Below are 16986 nucleotides of genomic sequence, written 5' to 3'. Positions count from 1 at the left end.
ATGCTGGACTCATGTCGCGTGACATGACGGATGATAAGGTAGGAATTTGGACATTTTTACATTTGCTGCAACAGTCCACTTTTATGAATAGTATATTCATATTTCATTATGTGACAAAAAGTTTTACCCAAATTTGTCACAGTATTCAATGTTTGAATGGATTTTTCATGTTCATGGTTAAAATGATTATAGACAAATCTTATTTTCCTCAATGTATTTTGTGACACTGATACACTGTGGGTACATGATGTAATGAAACGTGTAGAAAAGGCATCAGCTGAAGGCAACACATGAAGAGCTGATGGATGAGTTTCTGCTGTTTGAGCACAGAGCAAACAAACAGAAACGCTCACTGCTGCACAGCTCAGAGGAGCAACCTGATCACAAGGCCTCACTGTGACACTTGTGAATACGCAGTGAAAATGCAGCGTGCGTCCTGATAAAGAACCAGTACCTGCAGAATAGCCAAAGCAAGATTACCAACTAGGCAATGCAGATACCCTCTAACACAGTGGTTCCAAACTTGTTGCCTTAAGGGACCCCTTTTCTATGATTGGGTTAACTAACAACCCTGAAATAAGTGACATATTTTATTGGATGCATTACGATAACAATACAAAACAACTGATATACTGTTCAATTAACCCAAATAGTGAACACAATAACTGCAGGACGTTTGTGTGAAACGAGCAACTTAAAAAGCTTCTTTTTTTTAACAAATTCAGCGTATTCTTCTCCCAGACACTCTGCCACTGTTCTGTTAGCTCTGTTGTTTTAACTGCATACTTTTGCACTGTTAAGCCGGTAAAGACTCTGTGACTATAGCTTGTGTTCAGGTCCTCACTGTGTCCCTTATCCTGTGAGACTTTTAAGACTTCTAAGTTTATATCTTGAGTCATAGTCTAAATTTTAAAAATAATAATTTTGTATAGTTTTCCTCACAGAAATGAATGAAATGCTGAGATACAGGCTTTCTTTATCTATTTTTAAAAAGTGTTCTTACACTCATTAAAATTAAGGAGGCCTCACGTCCCCCAGTGAAGCTTTGGTGTAGTAGTGGTGGGACCCTCAGTTTGGGAACCTAAGCAGTGCAATTCACCTTTGATAAACACTTCTGTGGCTGTATCCTTATCAAGATATACAGACTTTAAATGTATATCTAAGTGTTTTAGTTTTTGTTGCAGGCTATAACTGTCACCATTACAGACTTTAAAGCAGGTATAGGGAGACATTACTAAAACTAGGAATACTCACAGGAGTTGGTTCAACATCCTGAGGACAAGGTTTACCTGATCACACAGCCAGAGGGAAGTCATGGCCTCTTTTTGAAACAAATAAGACAGCATCTCGCTTATTTCTCGGGGAAAATTATTGGATCGTGGTTTAAAGTATCACGAGAAATGCAGACACATCTTATTAATTATAAAATTATCAATAAGATCTATTGGACCTCAAGTAAAATGGCACAGTTAGGACTTAGAAACTCAGATTTGTGCTGGAGATGTGACAACACTTGTGGCACCCTCTTACATATGTTGTACTCATGCCCCATGATAGATCTTCATTAATACAGTGATGTCCTCTGCACTTGGACAGACACCAGTGCTTTGTCTATTAGGTGTGCTGCCAAAAGGAAGTGGGCTTAACACTTACCAAATCTCATGGTGCAGGATAGCACTTATAACTGGATGCAGAATAGTGCTGTGACATAGGAAAACTAAAGGATAGGCTAGATACTAATAGATAGGCAATACATCTACATGAAAATATGGGGCCCCTATACTGCTGTAACCCTACGTACTGATGAGTTGAACCCTTTCTTATAATCTGAGGTGTTACCTAGAGTACATAATATGATATACAATTTGATATTCATTAAATGTACCATGTAAAATATGTATCATGCATGTATATATTTTTGTGTATATAAATGCATCCACATATTTATGAATATAATGCTCTGTTGATTTCTCCGTCCTTGTTCCCTTTGTCCTGTCGTGGTGTAATTTGCTGTGATTTTTTGACTTAAGGTGTATTTCATTGGTTTTATATTTTTTATTATTGTTGTTGTTTGTTTATTTGTTTGAAAAATCAAAAAACTGAAAATTCTGGGTGAAAAAAAGAGGACACAATTTGGTCAACATCAAAGCGTCATGTGCACATTATTAACAGTATGTCTACTGGGATTTTACATAAAGTTAATTACAAACACCATGTGATTCCAGGAGCAACTAGGGTGATAAATATGCCACATGAATCATGACACAGTATTGTCAAATTTGCTGCCTCAAAATGCAATGAATCTTCGGTTCAGGGCAGTTTTAGACATTTACGAGCATCACACAAACGCAACACATTTTCCCCATACCCTTGACAATTTCGCACAGTGGTCATTTGAACGCAGCAGCAGCCATCCCTGTTAACACCTCCTGTGTGTGACTAGATCTCAAAAACATGTGGATGGGTGTGTGCTGCATGGACTTAGCGAAGCCGCCATGTTGTTACACCGTCTACATTGACTACAAAATCATCAAATCCTGCTAGCTACTGTACCTAGTGAGAAGGCTAGCTAGCAGCTAGCCGGGTAACCGACCTAGTTCATAACAGCGTTACATCACTGTGGAAATAGCGGGCCTAGAGAAGCAAACGCGTCCCACTCCATGCTGTAGGCACTGTGGCTTCGCTAACGTTACGACACACCTAACTACAACAAGAGAGCGAAAGCTGCGGTGACTTTGCAATTTCGTTTTTCCCAAGGGGCTGTCAAGACCCGACTGGTTTCATCGTGCCCTGTGAGTAAAATAAGCAAGCTAATTATTACATGTTGCCTCGCCGTTTGCTGGTGTAATGTTAGAATTAAGCTAGTCTTTTTGTGGCTAGCATGCGTGCCTGACTGCTAGCTGCTTATTTGTTTCAGGGCAAAGCCGACGAGATTAACCGCTGCGCAACACTGGCTGTCTGTCCAGCCGGGGGTGTTTGTCATTTCCACTGGCAGAGACGTCAGGTAGCTCTGGCTTGGGCCTAACTTATGTAGCTAACAGCAACTCATTTATATAACTAACGTTAGCTAGCTAAGTGTTTATGTAGCTGTTTAGAGGTGTGCACTCAGCCTTGATAGCTAAATAAATCAACACATTTCAGGTGGTTACAACGAGATTAATTTCCTCGCTACTAAGCAGCACTGGCGGCCACCTTCACCAGTAAATGACCTGCTTTGCTAACGCTAACAGTGACGTTGTGAGTTATGACATGTTTTAACGCTAAACGGCCTCTGCTGTTTGCTACGGCTGTCTGTTAGCCACCGGCTAACTTAGCCACCCCCCTTTCCCCTCACTCAGTACACCGTGTTAACGGTATGTTTATTTGTTCTTTTGCTGTTGTTTTTCTTCAGGGTTTTGAGCCAAAAGAAGAGTAATGTCCTGTCCATGTACCTCGGCTGCCAGGTTGTTCCTAAACACTGCCCACAGAGGTAAGACAGAGAAAGAACACACCGTGCCAGCTGGCTAAAGCTACATGACATTGTGCTGCTGCTGGGTGCAGTTTGAGAAGTAGGTCTCCAGCTAACCCAGACTGCTGCTGGTCACGTAATGTCAACAGCAGGTGGAAAAGTTACTGAGAGTGTTTAGCAGCTGTAGTTGTTACATCTCCTAGACTTTCATAAAGTTGTGCAGCTGAGACTTAGATTTCAGAGTAGTAACTCATCAATACAAACAGTAAACAGTGTTATGTAGCAGTGTTACATCAACCAGAGACTGTCATACTTGCATAATGTCAATTACAAAATGTTCAGTATCTACAGCACTTATAAATACTCTATGGACTTTATGCCCCTGATTATGAACTGTTGCTTTTGATAATATGAAGCATAAAACTGATTGAACCAAAGACACAGTCCATGAGGTTTTTTTTTTTTTTTTGACTTATCTAATGTGTTGTGAACTAATTAAGCTGCCCTCCAATGATACATGTGTGGTTGCATTTAACAATTGATTTCATTGTCAGTTAATATGCAGATTATTTTCTTGGATTAATGATTCATTAATTAGTCTTTTAAGTGTAACAAAAATGTGAAAAATAGTCATATCCGTTTGGTAGAGCCCAGGTTGACATCTACAGATGTTTTCAACTTTTTATTTAGCGTTCAATTTTCAGATAACAGAACGTTCCCTGACATAGGACCTCTTAAAACCACATTACAAAAAGAAAAGAATTACTAAGGGGTAATGCACTTACAGCATAGCAGGTTCAGTTACAGAAGAAGACACCACTAGCATTTAGAGTGATATTTTAATACAGTCTTTTACAACAACCCATTCTATCCGATTAGATCCCTAGAGATGGTGTAACTCGAGTCCACCTTTGTGTGAAAGTGTCCATTTTCAGCTGCAGACTTGCTGTCACTCGTTCAGTCGTGTAAACCTTTTTGAGTCTCTGCATCCACTGGATTATAGTTGGTGGTTTTGCATCTTTCCAGTTTATTGTTATTATTTTCTTGGCAATCAGTACGAGTATCGTCAGTGTATACCTCTGATCCGTGCTGTATTTATCTTAAGCTATAAGTCCTAACAGAAATATGAGTGGGTCTGGTGGGGCATCTACCTCCATGATTGTCATGTCAATTTCTGACATCTTCAGATGTCTTGTATTGTTCCTCCAAAAGTCCGAAGCCCAGGATTTTTACATTTTTAACGGAAAAGAAAATAAGCAAATTCACACATTGGAGAAGCTACAACCAGAAAATGTTTGGTATTTTTGCTTAACATTTTTGTGAAATGTTCAATCAATCATTAAAGTAGTTGCAATGTCTGTCAATTGGCCAGTGGATTAATCAGATAGTTGTTTCAGCACTAGTTACATGAAAAGTGGGAGCAGTTATAATTGTTTTAGTACTGTGCTGTTTGCTTGTTGCCTAACTATTTTTAGGGTAAACAAAATCATTTAAAATAACATGATAATTTTCATTCATTTGTCAGGAATCAAAAGGGATGTTGTTGTTGTTACAGGATTGTCCTGCTCCCGGATCCAGCTGTATTCTCTGAGCCGTCAGGGGTCTCGGGAAACTCATTTACCTCCCCGGGTACGGGTGAGGTCGTTTTCAGAGACTGCTGTCTGCTTTGCCGCTAAAGATGGGACAACAAAGGACGGTGGAAGTGATGGTGGAAAGGTAATCTCTTGCAGGATAACTCTCATGTGTAGCTCTCTTCCATGGTAGTGTTACACACTACTCTGTCCGTGGAAGAGATGGTAGTAATGTAATTTAATATGTGCTGACACAGTTATTTTTACACAGAAAAGCATCAGTGAGGGAAAGAGACTCTCTGGCTCTGGAGGATCAGGCAAGGGGGGAAGCCAGCTCCGCTGCCCCAAATGTGGAGATCCTTGCACACATGTAGAGACCTTTGTATGTGAGTAAACTTCTTGATATTTGACAAACATTTACCAAGAAATATGATCTGATGTGCACTTTAGGTGCAAGGTGCAGGCAGAATCTTTAAATCATGAGGAGCAGGTGTAAAGAAGTATGACATTGAGGTAATTCAGGGGACTCATCTGTCACAGATGCTTTGTTGACAGTATTCACTAAAGGAGCAAAAGAAAATACAGAAGACAGGATACAAAAAAAACCCAGTCTCCAGAACATTTAAACACGGAATAATACAGTGAATATCCAGCATTGTCAGTGCCAAAAGAAATGTGGTTGGCATTGCTGAATAACACATATGAGGAGGAGGGGAAAAAAAGGGCGATGGTTTGTGCATTGGCTAAACAAAAAAAGAAACAGAGGGAAAGTACAGTAAAGTGCCCCAGCAGATAAAAACCACATCATTTGTATCCTCGATTCTGTGTTGAAATGTGTGTTTTGTTTTGTTTTTCCTTAACAAAGCTTTCAACCAACTTTCACATTTTGTATTTTACTCTGGTGCAAACTGTGGTGTTGCACTGAAATAACTATAAACACGCAGCACATACGCAATAACCACAAACAACCACCATAAATAATTTCCTGGCACAGTTTGTCAAATAAAGACCTGCAAGTAAACGTCTGAGGGATTAGTTTCATTGTAGTCCAATGAGCATGTTCTGCAACATTTCATCATCAACTGTGTGAGTTTATAAACTGCTGCTTGAACTTAGAGGTGATGTTTGGGCAGTTAGATGGTGCAAGAAACCATCTCAGACAAACAGATTGAGGTTTCCTTCACTGGTTTGTTTTGTAACTTTATGAAACTATCTGACATTATAAAGTTTGTGCCAGTGATCGGCCAGAATGCGTCTAACACTGTCCGTGTGACAGCTCAACCACTCACTATGAGTCATAGGTGTCCAGCCTCTTTGGAAATAAAATCACCCTCTGCCTTTTTCATTTTAACTCCCTATTTATCTTCTTAAAATGTACTTGCTTTTTCATTGTCTGGAAAATATTTCAAGTTAAGACGAGGTTTGTGGTTTACCACTTACATGTTGTTTATATAATGTCAGCCACGTTGTCTTGTTGCCCACAGAGACAAGGTGGAAGTTGGTTTAACACTTGAACATACAAAGTTAATTTTTTCACAGATTACTGTCAATATAGAAAACTGACAGACTAAGCAGAATTTCATCAGATAGTGATGGCACAAACTGTTGTGTCTGTCTGTTGAAGCACAGACAATCTCTGGTTTGTCTTTAGTTTTTTTTTTTTATACTTCCATGATGCAAACAGGCAGCAATGTGTTGTCAACTCACAGTGACCAAGTATCTTCTAGCAGTGACAGTGCAGCCTGGTCATAGACATAGCATTGTGAAGAGAGAAATTATTTTAAATATGTTGAAAGTAAATGTACCTGAGGTAATGCCAGGCAGCATGGGAACCAGCACTTTGTTTTTCACATTTTCCTGTTGCATCACGCACATTAATCAGCAAGTTTTCTGGAGGTCAGCAGACATTTTTTGCTATTTCAGCATTACAAGCACTTTGACAGTAAACAGAGTTATTTTTGTTTCAAGTCGCAGGACTCTTAATGATCTGCAACCCTAAAAAATTGTGACACTGTAAATATCTTACATGTTTCTTTGAATCAGGTTGTGAAATGTTTCAGTATTAAATGTGCTGTGTGTTTGTTTTCTTCTTTTGTAGCATCAACACGATTTGTGAAATGTGAGAAATGCCATCATTTTTTCGTGGTACTGTCTGAAACGGACTCTAAGAAGGGGCTGAACAAAGAGCCAGAATCTGCTGCGGAGGCGGTGAAGCTGGCATTTGCACAGAAACCTCCCCCTCCTCCTAAGAAGGTGAGAAATTGAGGCAGGAAATCAAAATATGCTTTTAAAGGACTTCTATTCAAAGTGTTAACATATCCTGTTGTGATGGTCAGTCTGTATACGTTTATGAATTATAACTTCTCTTTTTGTTTTTGTTTTTCACAGATATATGCTTACCTCGACAAGTATGTTGTTGGCCAGTCCTATGCAAAAAAGGTGTTAGCAGTCGCAGTGTACAATCACTACAAGCGCATCTACAACAACATCCCTGCTGGGAGTCGACAGCAGGTGGAGGTGGAGAAACAGCCCTCTCTAACACCTCGTGGTCAGTATTACTGTTGTCCATTGACACTGTTTTATTCTGTTGCCTATTGGTATACTTCACCTCCTCCTAATTTCTTTGGTATGTTTGTGTTATTTAAAACAATTAATATGTACGTAATGTACATGTATTCACGTGGTTTCCATAGACCATCATTGTAGTCTGATAGTCGGTAAATATTGCAGTGCATACGAAAGCAAATGAAAAACTTAAAAATATTTTCTTGCCTGAGCATAAAAGCTCCCAAGATAAAGACATAAACAGTTCTTTTCACTTTGACAGAACGTCCATGTTCTCTACCTTCTGTTTTTTTGACAAAACCTGTTCTACTCAAACATATAGCGCTGAGCTTTGACCTACTTTTGGGCGCTGTTTTTGTGTTCATTCCATACTAGACTGCAGAGACAAGATATAGGAGGAGAGGGGTGAGGGGCAATGGTATGCACCAGGTTAGATGAGTTATATAAGCCAGCCTACAGGGGGTTAAATATGAATTTGGGATTGATCAAACACTGTTTTAAGATTAAATTTAAAAAAGGAATTGTCATTTATCTAAAACAATTTAGCTCCTAAAATGGAAACACATAGGAGATGCAATCATGCAAGATTACACCTGACAGTAATGATTTGTTGACAAGTTTGTCACATTGAAGCCAAAAAAAAAAAGTAGGGCACAGTATCTTTTATTTTACACAGTAAGATGTTGCATCATGAAGAGTCATGAGCTGTGGCCTTCAGTTCTAACTTGTTTTGAGTCATTCTGTATTATTTGGCATTTGTTCAATAATGATCACACAACTGTGTAAACGTTTTTGCAGGACTGTAGCGATAATGTCATTATGGTAATGATTAATGATAACATTGATTTGAGTACTTTCATCCTCTCCTTGTAGAGCTAGAGATGAGAAGACGAGAGGATGAGTACAGGTTCACAAGTAAGTGATTGGTCCTCCTTACTGTTATCTTTATCAGAGGCCACCTTAAATGTCACAACACTTGAACAGCTATTTCTGTGTTTCTTTTCATGAGTTGCGCAAATGCCAAAATGTACAGACCAGGTGTATGTTCCTCAACCTGAAGAATCAGATAATTAAATGATTAACTAATACACCAGATGATGAACTTTATGTTATTTGAGGTCATGCAGCTCCAGTTCTGGAGCAGTGATTATCGATTTACCATGTGTACAAATTAGCTATAGAAACTGAAGCAATAAGATAATGCTCGTTAATCTTTGACAGACCAGACAATGTGATAAGGTAACCCAGTGACCCACATTCACATCTGTACCTCTGCTATTTTCAGTCCAGCTCTCCTCACTTCGTAACTCCACACTGGCACAGACTCGGGCATGCATATTTTTAGCCTGCACATGGAGATGTTTCTATGCACGGTTTGACATATATACCATCAATGAATGGCCTGTAAATTGTGCAGCACTTCAACTAGAGAGTGTTCATTAGTGTCTTTCTAGTGATTTCTGAAATATAGCACACAGAGAAGTTTTCAGTTTTTACTTTTCAGTCACAAAGCTGACTCCTATGGCTGTGGCTGTTGTTCCAGAGCTGCTGCAGATTGCAGGGATCAGTCCTCATGGAAATGCCCTGGGGGCGTCCATGCAGCAACAGGCGAGCCAGCAGGCACCTCAGGAGAGGAGGGGCGGGGAGGTCCTGGACTCCACACACACTGATATTAAACTGGAGAAGAGCAACATCATACTTCTAGGTCCAACGGGCTCAGGTTAGTGTTATTTTAACATCATCCAAAATTCCAAATATTTCTAACGTTTAGATTGCCAAATATGCAGTTGATCTGTAAATATGAATCTGTGTGACCAAAAGAAATTTGACCATGATTTTTCACATTTTTCACAGGAAAAACATTGTTGGCGCAGACACTGGCACGCTGTCTGGATGTTCCCTTTGCGATATGTGACTGCACCACACTAACTCAAGCTGGATACGTGGGAGAAGACATCGAGTCAGTTATTGCCAAACTGCTGCAAGATGCCAACTACTCAGTGGAGAAAGCACAACAAGGTGGGCAGAGGGATTAACTTTAACAGCAGTGAAGTTTCCTATGTTAAATTCTATCATATGTTTTTTGTTGAACACAAGAATCAAGACAAATTGCAACAACAGTATATCACACAGAGTACTTGCGAGTTATCTAATTTTATTTGGCCATTCTGAAACAGGCACACACAGTTCTGATTATAAATCAAAATTGATTGGAGTTGTTCTTTTGGAGTATTAAAAATATAATGCTGACAGATAACACAAACAAGGGACAATATAAGGGTAAATAAAAGGGACACATTCAGAATTTGATAACAACCCCAGACTAATTCAGGTCAATATGAACATCATGACACGGTGACAGCAGGGCCTCTGTTCTCCATCAGTCAACATTTGCAGATTAGTATTACCAGGGAGGCAAAATTAGCCTCCTGCACCCATAATGTTGTCTAAACTTTCATTTCTAATTGCTAACTCAACCTCTATAATTCGTTTTTGGGAAAGAGGCAGAAAAAGGCACAGAGAAAACAAAAAATCTTGCAAAAAAAGTAAACTATGACCCCAAATCACAGGACTTATATTGATGACCTCCGTTTTTGGTGAAATATGGTGGGTAGTATGTGGTGGAATTTTTATTGAACAAATGATAGACATGGTGGATACACAGGAGAAAAAGATCAGACGACCTCCACAAATTGCAAATTACGAGAGGTCCCCAGATAATACTTGTCCCATGGGAAGAGGGCTGAAGGCAGTAGGAAAACCAGTTCGATAGCAGCAAACAGCTGACTTGTATGCATAGGTGTTGTGTGGGAGCGAGGGGTGGATCTGACTGAGAAGCAGAGGACATTATCGGCAGACAGTCTGTCAATCAAAGTGGCCTGCCCTTAATTATGAGTAACTTTAAACCTTGATAAAATGTAAATGGGTGCATTATATATAAATCCCCCCATGTACATTTGTCATGAATGTTGAAATTAGTAGGGCTGTACCCAAATATTCGGATATTTGAATATTCGTTTCTTTGTCTAGGTATTCATTATGAAAATTTGGTATTCGACATTCGGGGTTTTTTGGGTTTTTTTTTTTTATTCACCTTTTTTTTTTTTTTAAATTTATTTATTTTTTACCTTTTTTTTTTTTGGTGCTAAATGTAGTCTTTTTGTTGTTGGTAAATGTAGGTTATCAATAAAAATCAGAACTTTAAAATTGCATTGTTAAAAATGTGAAAATATAGTATAGCCTACCAACTGAGCTTGTGCGCACGGCACAATTGAGCGCATCCGTCTGAGGCTGTGGATCAATGCCAAGTTTTACCACTTTATCACTATTCCCTCTAACTTGTAGCTGTTTTTTCATTATCTTTTGAATTTAATGTGAATTATGGAACCGTTTTTGTCAATGTTTGTTTCCCCCATTTTGTACAATAAATTATTGTTTAAAGTTTCAACAAGTTTCATTTTGGAGTGCGTGACACAAGTGTGTTTTGAAAACGACCGCGGACTGTCACCTGCTCAACGCATCAGTACCTTCGGATGTTTAGGTTTAGGTTTATTTTATTTAATATGGACATCACAAATACATTGAGACTGTCCCAGTGGACAGACCAGATGCCTTTGCTTAGGTGTGTGTAGCACACGTGCTAATTTTCAACACCATGCCATGACAGTAATAGATTATAGATTAATAGATTGTAATAATAATGTCAAAATATCATTTACAAACCGATTTAACAAACGATCACTGCTGCCCGACACGCAGGTCCATTTGCGGGTCCCACGGGTTACGGGTCGACCCGCGCATCACTACTCAGCTCAGTCTATAAGGCTGCACACACAACAGTAAGGCTATAGACATTATATTCTATTCAGGCTGGCAGAACCAGCAGTACATCGGCTCTACAGTGCACGGCACTGCTGATTAACCATTTTATTGCAGCACAGAGGGTCTGCCAGCAACCAATTACTTGCAGAGGCTTCCTACAACTTGTTTCGGCGGTTCCGATTTAATCAGAAGACAAATTAAAGAGGATGACTAGCCAATGTGAAAATCAAAAGAAAGCATAGAATAATGTACTGAAGGAGACTGTTGTGCCATCACATTTTTTTGTGGTTTGAGAGCAAAGATCCGGTCGCCGCTGTGCAAAACTCCACAATACAGGCTGGATGTGCCAACAGGAAGAGGAAGGAGGCAGGAAGAAGCTAAAAATCAAGGGGTCAAACTGCGGTTAACGAAAGTAAACAATGTAATATTGAGGCTGTGACTCACCACTTCCCTTCAACTGTTGAGATTCATGGACAGCTTTCTTCACATTTGAACCTTTTAACATGATTAAAAGTGAGAGATGTGTAGTATAGTGTAAACTGAAATCTGAAGTAAACACTGTGTACGTGTTTACACATTCAGCTTATTAAAGACGGGGACTGTCTCGTGTTATGGTGAGAAGTGAAACTCAGGCTGTCTTGGCTCTGTGCTTGTGTTTCTTGTGCAGGTATTGTGTTTCTGGATGAGGTTGATAAGATTGGCAGCGTGCCTGGAATCCATCAGCTCAGAGATGTAGGAGGAGAAGGAGTCCAGCAGGTCAGTGTTCAGCCCAAGTTGAACCAAATAAAACTTTAATGCAGTTTGTTTTATACACAGTAATCTCAGAATAAAATTAAGAGAAAGTAGCAGCTGCTTTTTTTCTTTCTTTCTTGACTTAAACTTGTGTTGGTGACATTTTTTGCCTCTCCTCTCTGTCAGGGTTTGCTCAAACTCTTGGAGGGCACAATCGTCAATGTTCCTGAGAAAAACTCCAGGAAGCTCAGAGGAGAGACGGTGCAGGTAGACACAACAAATATTCTGTTTGTTGCATCTGGTGCTTTCAACGGACTTGACAGAATCATCAGCAGAAGGAAAAATGAAAAGGTAAATTTAACACGGCTTATATGTACTGTCAGCAGACACTCCACCAACATTCTTGTTGGTCATCATTCCTGCCTCTGACTTGATCCTCATGTGTCATGACTCCTCAGTATCTGGGTTTTGGCACTCCCTCCAACCTGGGGAAAGGGCGCCGTGCAGCGGCCGCCGCAGACTTGGCCAACACCAGCGGTGAGACGGACACAGTGGCAGAGATTGAGGAGAAGGACAGGCTGCTGAAGCACGTCGAGGCCAGGGACCTGATTGAGTTTGGAATGATCCCAGAGTTTGTAGGTCGTCTTCCTGTGGTTGTTCCTCTGCACAGCCTGGATGAAGAGACGCTAGTCCGGATTTTGACTGAGCCACGAAACGCTGTGGTGCCCCAGTACCAGGCTCTGTTCAGCATGGACAAAGTAAGGGCTCTGATGTAGTGGCTGCTACAGCTCAGTGTTAAGCTGTGTTCAGAGAGGCAGCAGCACAGTGTTAAACTAACACAGCTCGTTCATTCATTTAACTGAGACCACTGTGTTAGCTCAGTGGAGGTCTCAACGAGGGGGCTCCAGCTCAGTTGTTGCCACAATACAATGCAGCGTCATCTAGTCAAATACCAGGTGCACATTCCCGGTTAGTTATTTTGAAATGTGAACGCATTATTATTAATATTTTCCTTGCGACTGTTTCAACAAAAGATATGTGATAAATTTCCATAGTTGTAAAATCCTGTCTCACAGTATCATGAATCATTGTGCAGTGTTTTGGAGTCACACTCAAAGATCTACTATTCAAACTAGCCTCCCTGGATTTTTATTTATTTTTTTTATTTAGTTTATTGTCTTATTGGTGGTACTTGAAACAACAAAGCCCCTTTATCTAGTATCAGATCTACATAAGATAGAAAAGAACTTGTTAGAAATGTATCCACAGGTCTCTACTTGATGTTTAAATTAACCTGCCACATCTTTTGTTTCAGTGTGAACTCAATGTGACTCCAGATGCCTTGAGGGCCATAGCTAGGATGGCTCTGGAGAGAAAAACTGGAGCTCGTGGGCTTCGATCCATCATGGTATGTGACATTTGCCAAGGTTATCAAACATAAATTCTTTAATAATATCGATGTAACACAATAACATTTCCTTATTTTTAATAGGAAAAGCTCCTTCTAGAGCCCATGTTCGAGGTGCCACACTCTGACATCATGGCTGTCGAGCTGAACAAAGAAGTTGTTCAAGGAAAATCACAACCCAGATATATCAGGTCAGTATCTCTCTGCTCACAGAGGACAGGACTCGATGTGTGTTGCAGCAGAGATCAGATTCCTTAAAGGGATAGTTCTGATTTTTGAAGTGGGGTTGTATGAGGGAATCAGTGTATTACCTACCGTAGATGTCAGTCAGCATGCTCCCAGTTGGAAAAAGCAGGCAGGATATCACAACAGAAGCTAAGCCAAAAGTATTTTAGCCACTTAAAAAACGTAGTATCAATTTAAGTGAAAGCTATATTGAGAATATTTCCTCAGCTTGGGTTTGCTGTCGGACAGCCCTTTTTGCCAGGGAACTGAAGCTCTTTTATCCATCTAAGCTCTCTTTAAAGCCACCAGACTCTTTTGAGTAATACAGTAAATTAACCTTGCAGAACTCAGTTGCTGCAGGTCTACTACTGCCACGATCGGCTAGTGTGTTTGTGTTATTGTGTGGCTTGGGTGTTTATAAGGATTAGTTAGGATTCACCAAACTAAGGGACCCTGGTGGCTTTAAAGAGATTAATGTAACAGCTTAAGTTCCCTGTCAGAAATGGTTGCCTGACGTAGGGGTCTAAATGACTGGTTTCATGGCAGACGTCTCCCAGCAGCCATAAAATATGAATTGATAACAAGATCATTTAACAAAGTTATAAAATTCAGCTCAATAAAAACTGTCAAGGTTCATAGACATGTCGGTTGTTTTTTGCTAGTCATCTACGATAAGCTCAAGCATGTTTATATTGCATGAGTTAGCTCAGCAGCTAGTGGACTTTCCTTCTTGTACTTTTTCTTACTCAGCGTTAGTTTAAGTCACTGCATCTCCCGACAGAACAGCTCAGTTGAATTTCAGCCTGCATGCACGCTTTTCAGCTGAACATTGTTGAAACAGAGCAGCTAAAATTGCTGTAGTGAGACGTTAGCAGAATGAGATGCCCGTCTAGACTAGTGTTGTATCTCATAAGGGCATTGTTTACATACGGCATGTTCTCTGTCTGTTGACCCCTTTTTTCTCCAAACTCGAAAATATTTCCACACTGCTGATTTATTCCCGAGTAAATAACGTTATCCTCGTTGTATTTCTCTTGGCTGCTTGCCATCTGCCTGCCGCTGTTTGACGGTGACACAGACTTTGAAAATAAAAGCGTATCGTGAAGATGACGAAGTGGATCGATGTTTTCACTCTGCTTTGATGATTTTACATTGAATCCATATATTGTTACACCCCTAGTCTGAAGGCAAGCAGTTAGAATATTCTAATGTGTTCTATTATGTTTTTTAAAGTGGCTAAAATGCGTTTTGCTGCTGTCCTCCCTCACAGCAGTACATTGCTTAGCTTTCATGGTGGCACTCTGCCTGCTTCTCCAAACCGGGAGCAACTCAACTCAAATTTATTATAAAGCACATTTAAGAACAACTCACATTGACCAAAGTGCTGCACAAAAGGAATAACATGCAAAAAAGGCACACAGCTCACACATTTAGAGACACACACAGGCATGTGTCAGGGAAGACCACATCAGGGGGACTCAAAAGCTAATGAAGGTTTTAAGCCTGGACTTACATGAGTCAATGGTGGGGGCAGATCTGATTGGGAGGGGGGTGCTGTTCCACAGTTTAGGGACAGACACAGCAAAGGCACAATCACCCCTGAGCTTAAGTCTGGAGTGTGGGACAGCCAGGAACCCCAGGTCAGCTGACCTGAGGGACCTGGATAAAGAATAGGAAGTTAGAAGGCCTGCGATGTAGGATGGGGCCAGACCACTGACTACCTCAGACAACCCCATGTCAAACAATCCCAACTATCCCTTTAAGCCCAGCTCACAGGCTCCGGTTTTGTTTACTTTGAAACCTGAACTGGACTTTCCATTTGAATTTCAGAGCTCCAGCCAAGGAGTCTGCAGAAGAGGAATATGACTCGGGCATTGAGGAGGAGAACTGGCCTCGGCAGGCGGACGCTGCTAACAACTGAACCACGTCACTCATTTCACCCTAAAGACAGTCTCTGAAATCATTAGATCACTGAACCTTTGGATACCAACTCTGGGTTTTACTATAGCCCCTGACAAACGAGCCGTGGACACTGTAGTAGAGGTAAAGAAGGCTGGTGGTTTTCACTGAAGAGAGTTTTCATGACGAACAAGTTGAGAGAGTGAAACAACCTTTGGTCCTGTGCATCAGATGTTAATTCTCTAGTGGTGCACTCGCAGGGTGGACCTTTATAAAATATTTCAATCTCTGGGGATTGTTAACATTTTTATCTATATAAAGATAATGCAATTTTATTCATGAAAGGATTTGTAGCTAGTTTGTTTGTTTTCTCTTTTTGTGGTGATGGTGATGTAACAGCAAGGGAAGCAAATCGAAACTGTGGGATCATACTGTACACTTGAAAAGAAGCTGAACTGAGAAAGTGTAGATGTGATGTTACCATGTCAAGTAATGCCTTATATCATAAGGGCATATTATTCCATGAGCACATCAATATTTTGATGTTTTCTTCTTTACCACCATTGTAATAATGGTGTTCACAGTATAAGTGGGCTCTAACCGTTAAGCTACGCTGCTTAGGTAGCATTTGTAAGCAGTTTGTATGAACTAACCTCTAATTTGGAAGTGTAACACACCAGCACACTAAACAGAGCAGGTGATAAACAACAGTGACCTTTTAAAAACAGCCAGAATGGTTATTTCTCAGTGTTCTGCTTCCTCTTGTAGCCCACTCTTTAGGGAATGTATCAGTTTTTACTTACAGACCTCTTTGTCACAGGACTGGATCAGAAGGCTGTCTCTCAGAGCAGGATTAGCAGCTCGGCTAACTAGCTGCTGTTAATGAAATCTCCTCTTGAGTTTTGTTAAGGAGTAGAACTCTTATAACACACAGCACATGACTGAAAGATATTTTTAAATCTGACATTCACACTTCATTTCCCAGTATCAGATCATAATCGGACAGATAATCTCTTTCACACCTGACTGGATGCCGCTCTAAATCCTGCTTTGTTAGACATGCCTCCGAACAGCACAAGTAGTTTTAATTTTCTTTGTGCGTTCCCCAGCGTCAGAAACTCACCTCACCATTAGTGATGTAATATCCTGTTACTAAGTGGTATCTCAATACACACGTCTGTAACCTCTACCTAAATGCTCTCTGACTGAACTGAACCACGCTGCTGTACTCTTTAAAGATGCTGTTTGTGCTATAAAATAAGATTAAAACTAGATCTGTTCTTCCTTTTTGCTTTTAAGTTTCCTTTTCTTTCGAT

At 40.2% G+C, this 16986-nt stretch overlaps 1 protein-coding gene across 3 annotated transcripts; it reads left to right on the top strand.

Moving 5' to 3' along the window:
• The first annotated feature begins 2021 nt into the window (after positions 1-2021).
• Positions 2022-16955, top strand: clpxb (caseinolytic mitochondrial matrix peptidase chaperone subunit Xb). 3 transcript variants are annotated; one of them, XM_049573204.1, is made up of 16 exons: positions 2022-2792; positions 2918-3004; positions 3392-3469; positions 5004-5164; positions 5291-5405; positions 7118-7272; positions 7408-7567; positions 8458-8499; positions 9128-9304; positions 9439-9603; positions 12074-12162; positions 12325-12489; positions 12597-12896; positions 13454-13546; positions 13631-13737; positions 15602-16955. In XM_049573204.1, the coding sequence occupies exons 3-16, from the start codon at positions 3415-3417 to the stop codon at positions 15690-15692; spliced, it is 1875 nt and encodes a 624-aa protein (XP_049429161.1). In that variant the 5' UTR covers positions 2022-2792; positions 2918-3004; positions 3392-3414; the 3' UTR covers positions 15693-16955. The 3 variants fall into 3 exon arrangements, with proteins under 3 accessions (XP_049429161.1, XP_049429162.1, XP_049429160.1); XM_049573203.1 differs by lacking the exon at positions 2918-3004 and having other exon boundaries at positions 2147-2792; XM_049573205.1 differs by lacking the exons at positions 2918-3004; positions 8458-8499 and having other exon boundaries at positions 2143-2792.
• Positions 16956-16986: the final 31 nt, after the last annotated feature.

This window comes from Epinephelus fuscoguttatus, linkage group LG4 (assembly GCF_011397635.1).
Source record: "Epinephelus fuscoguttatus linkage group LG4, E.fuscoguttatus.final_Chr_v1".
Lineage (NCBI taxonomy): Eukaryota > Metazoa > Chordata > Actinopteri > Perciformes > Serranidae > Epinephelus > Epinephelus fuscoguttatus.
This window is presented reverse-complemented; position numbering and strand designations above follow the sequence as displayed.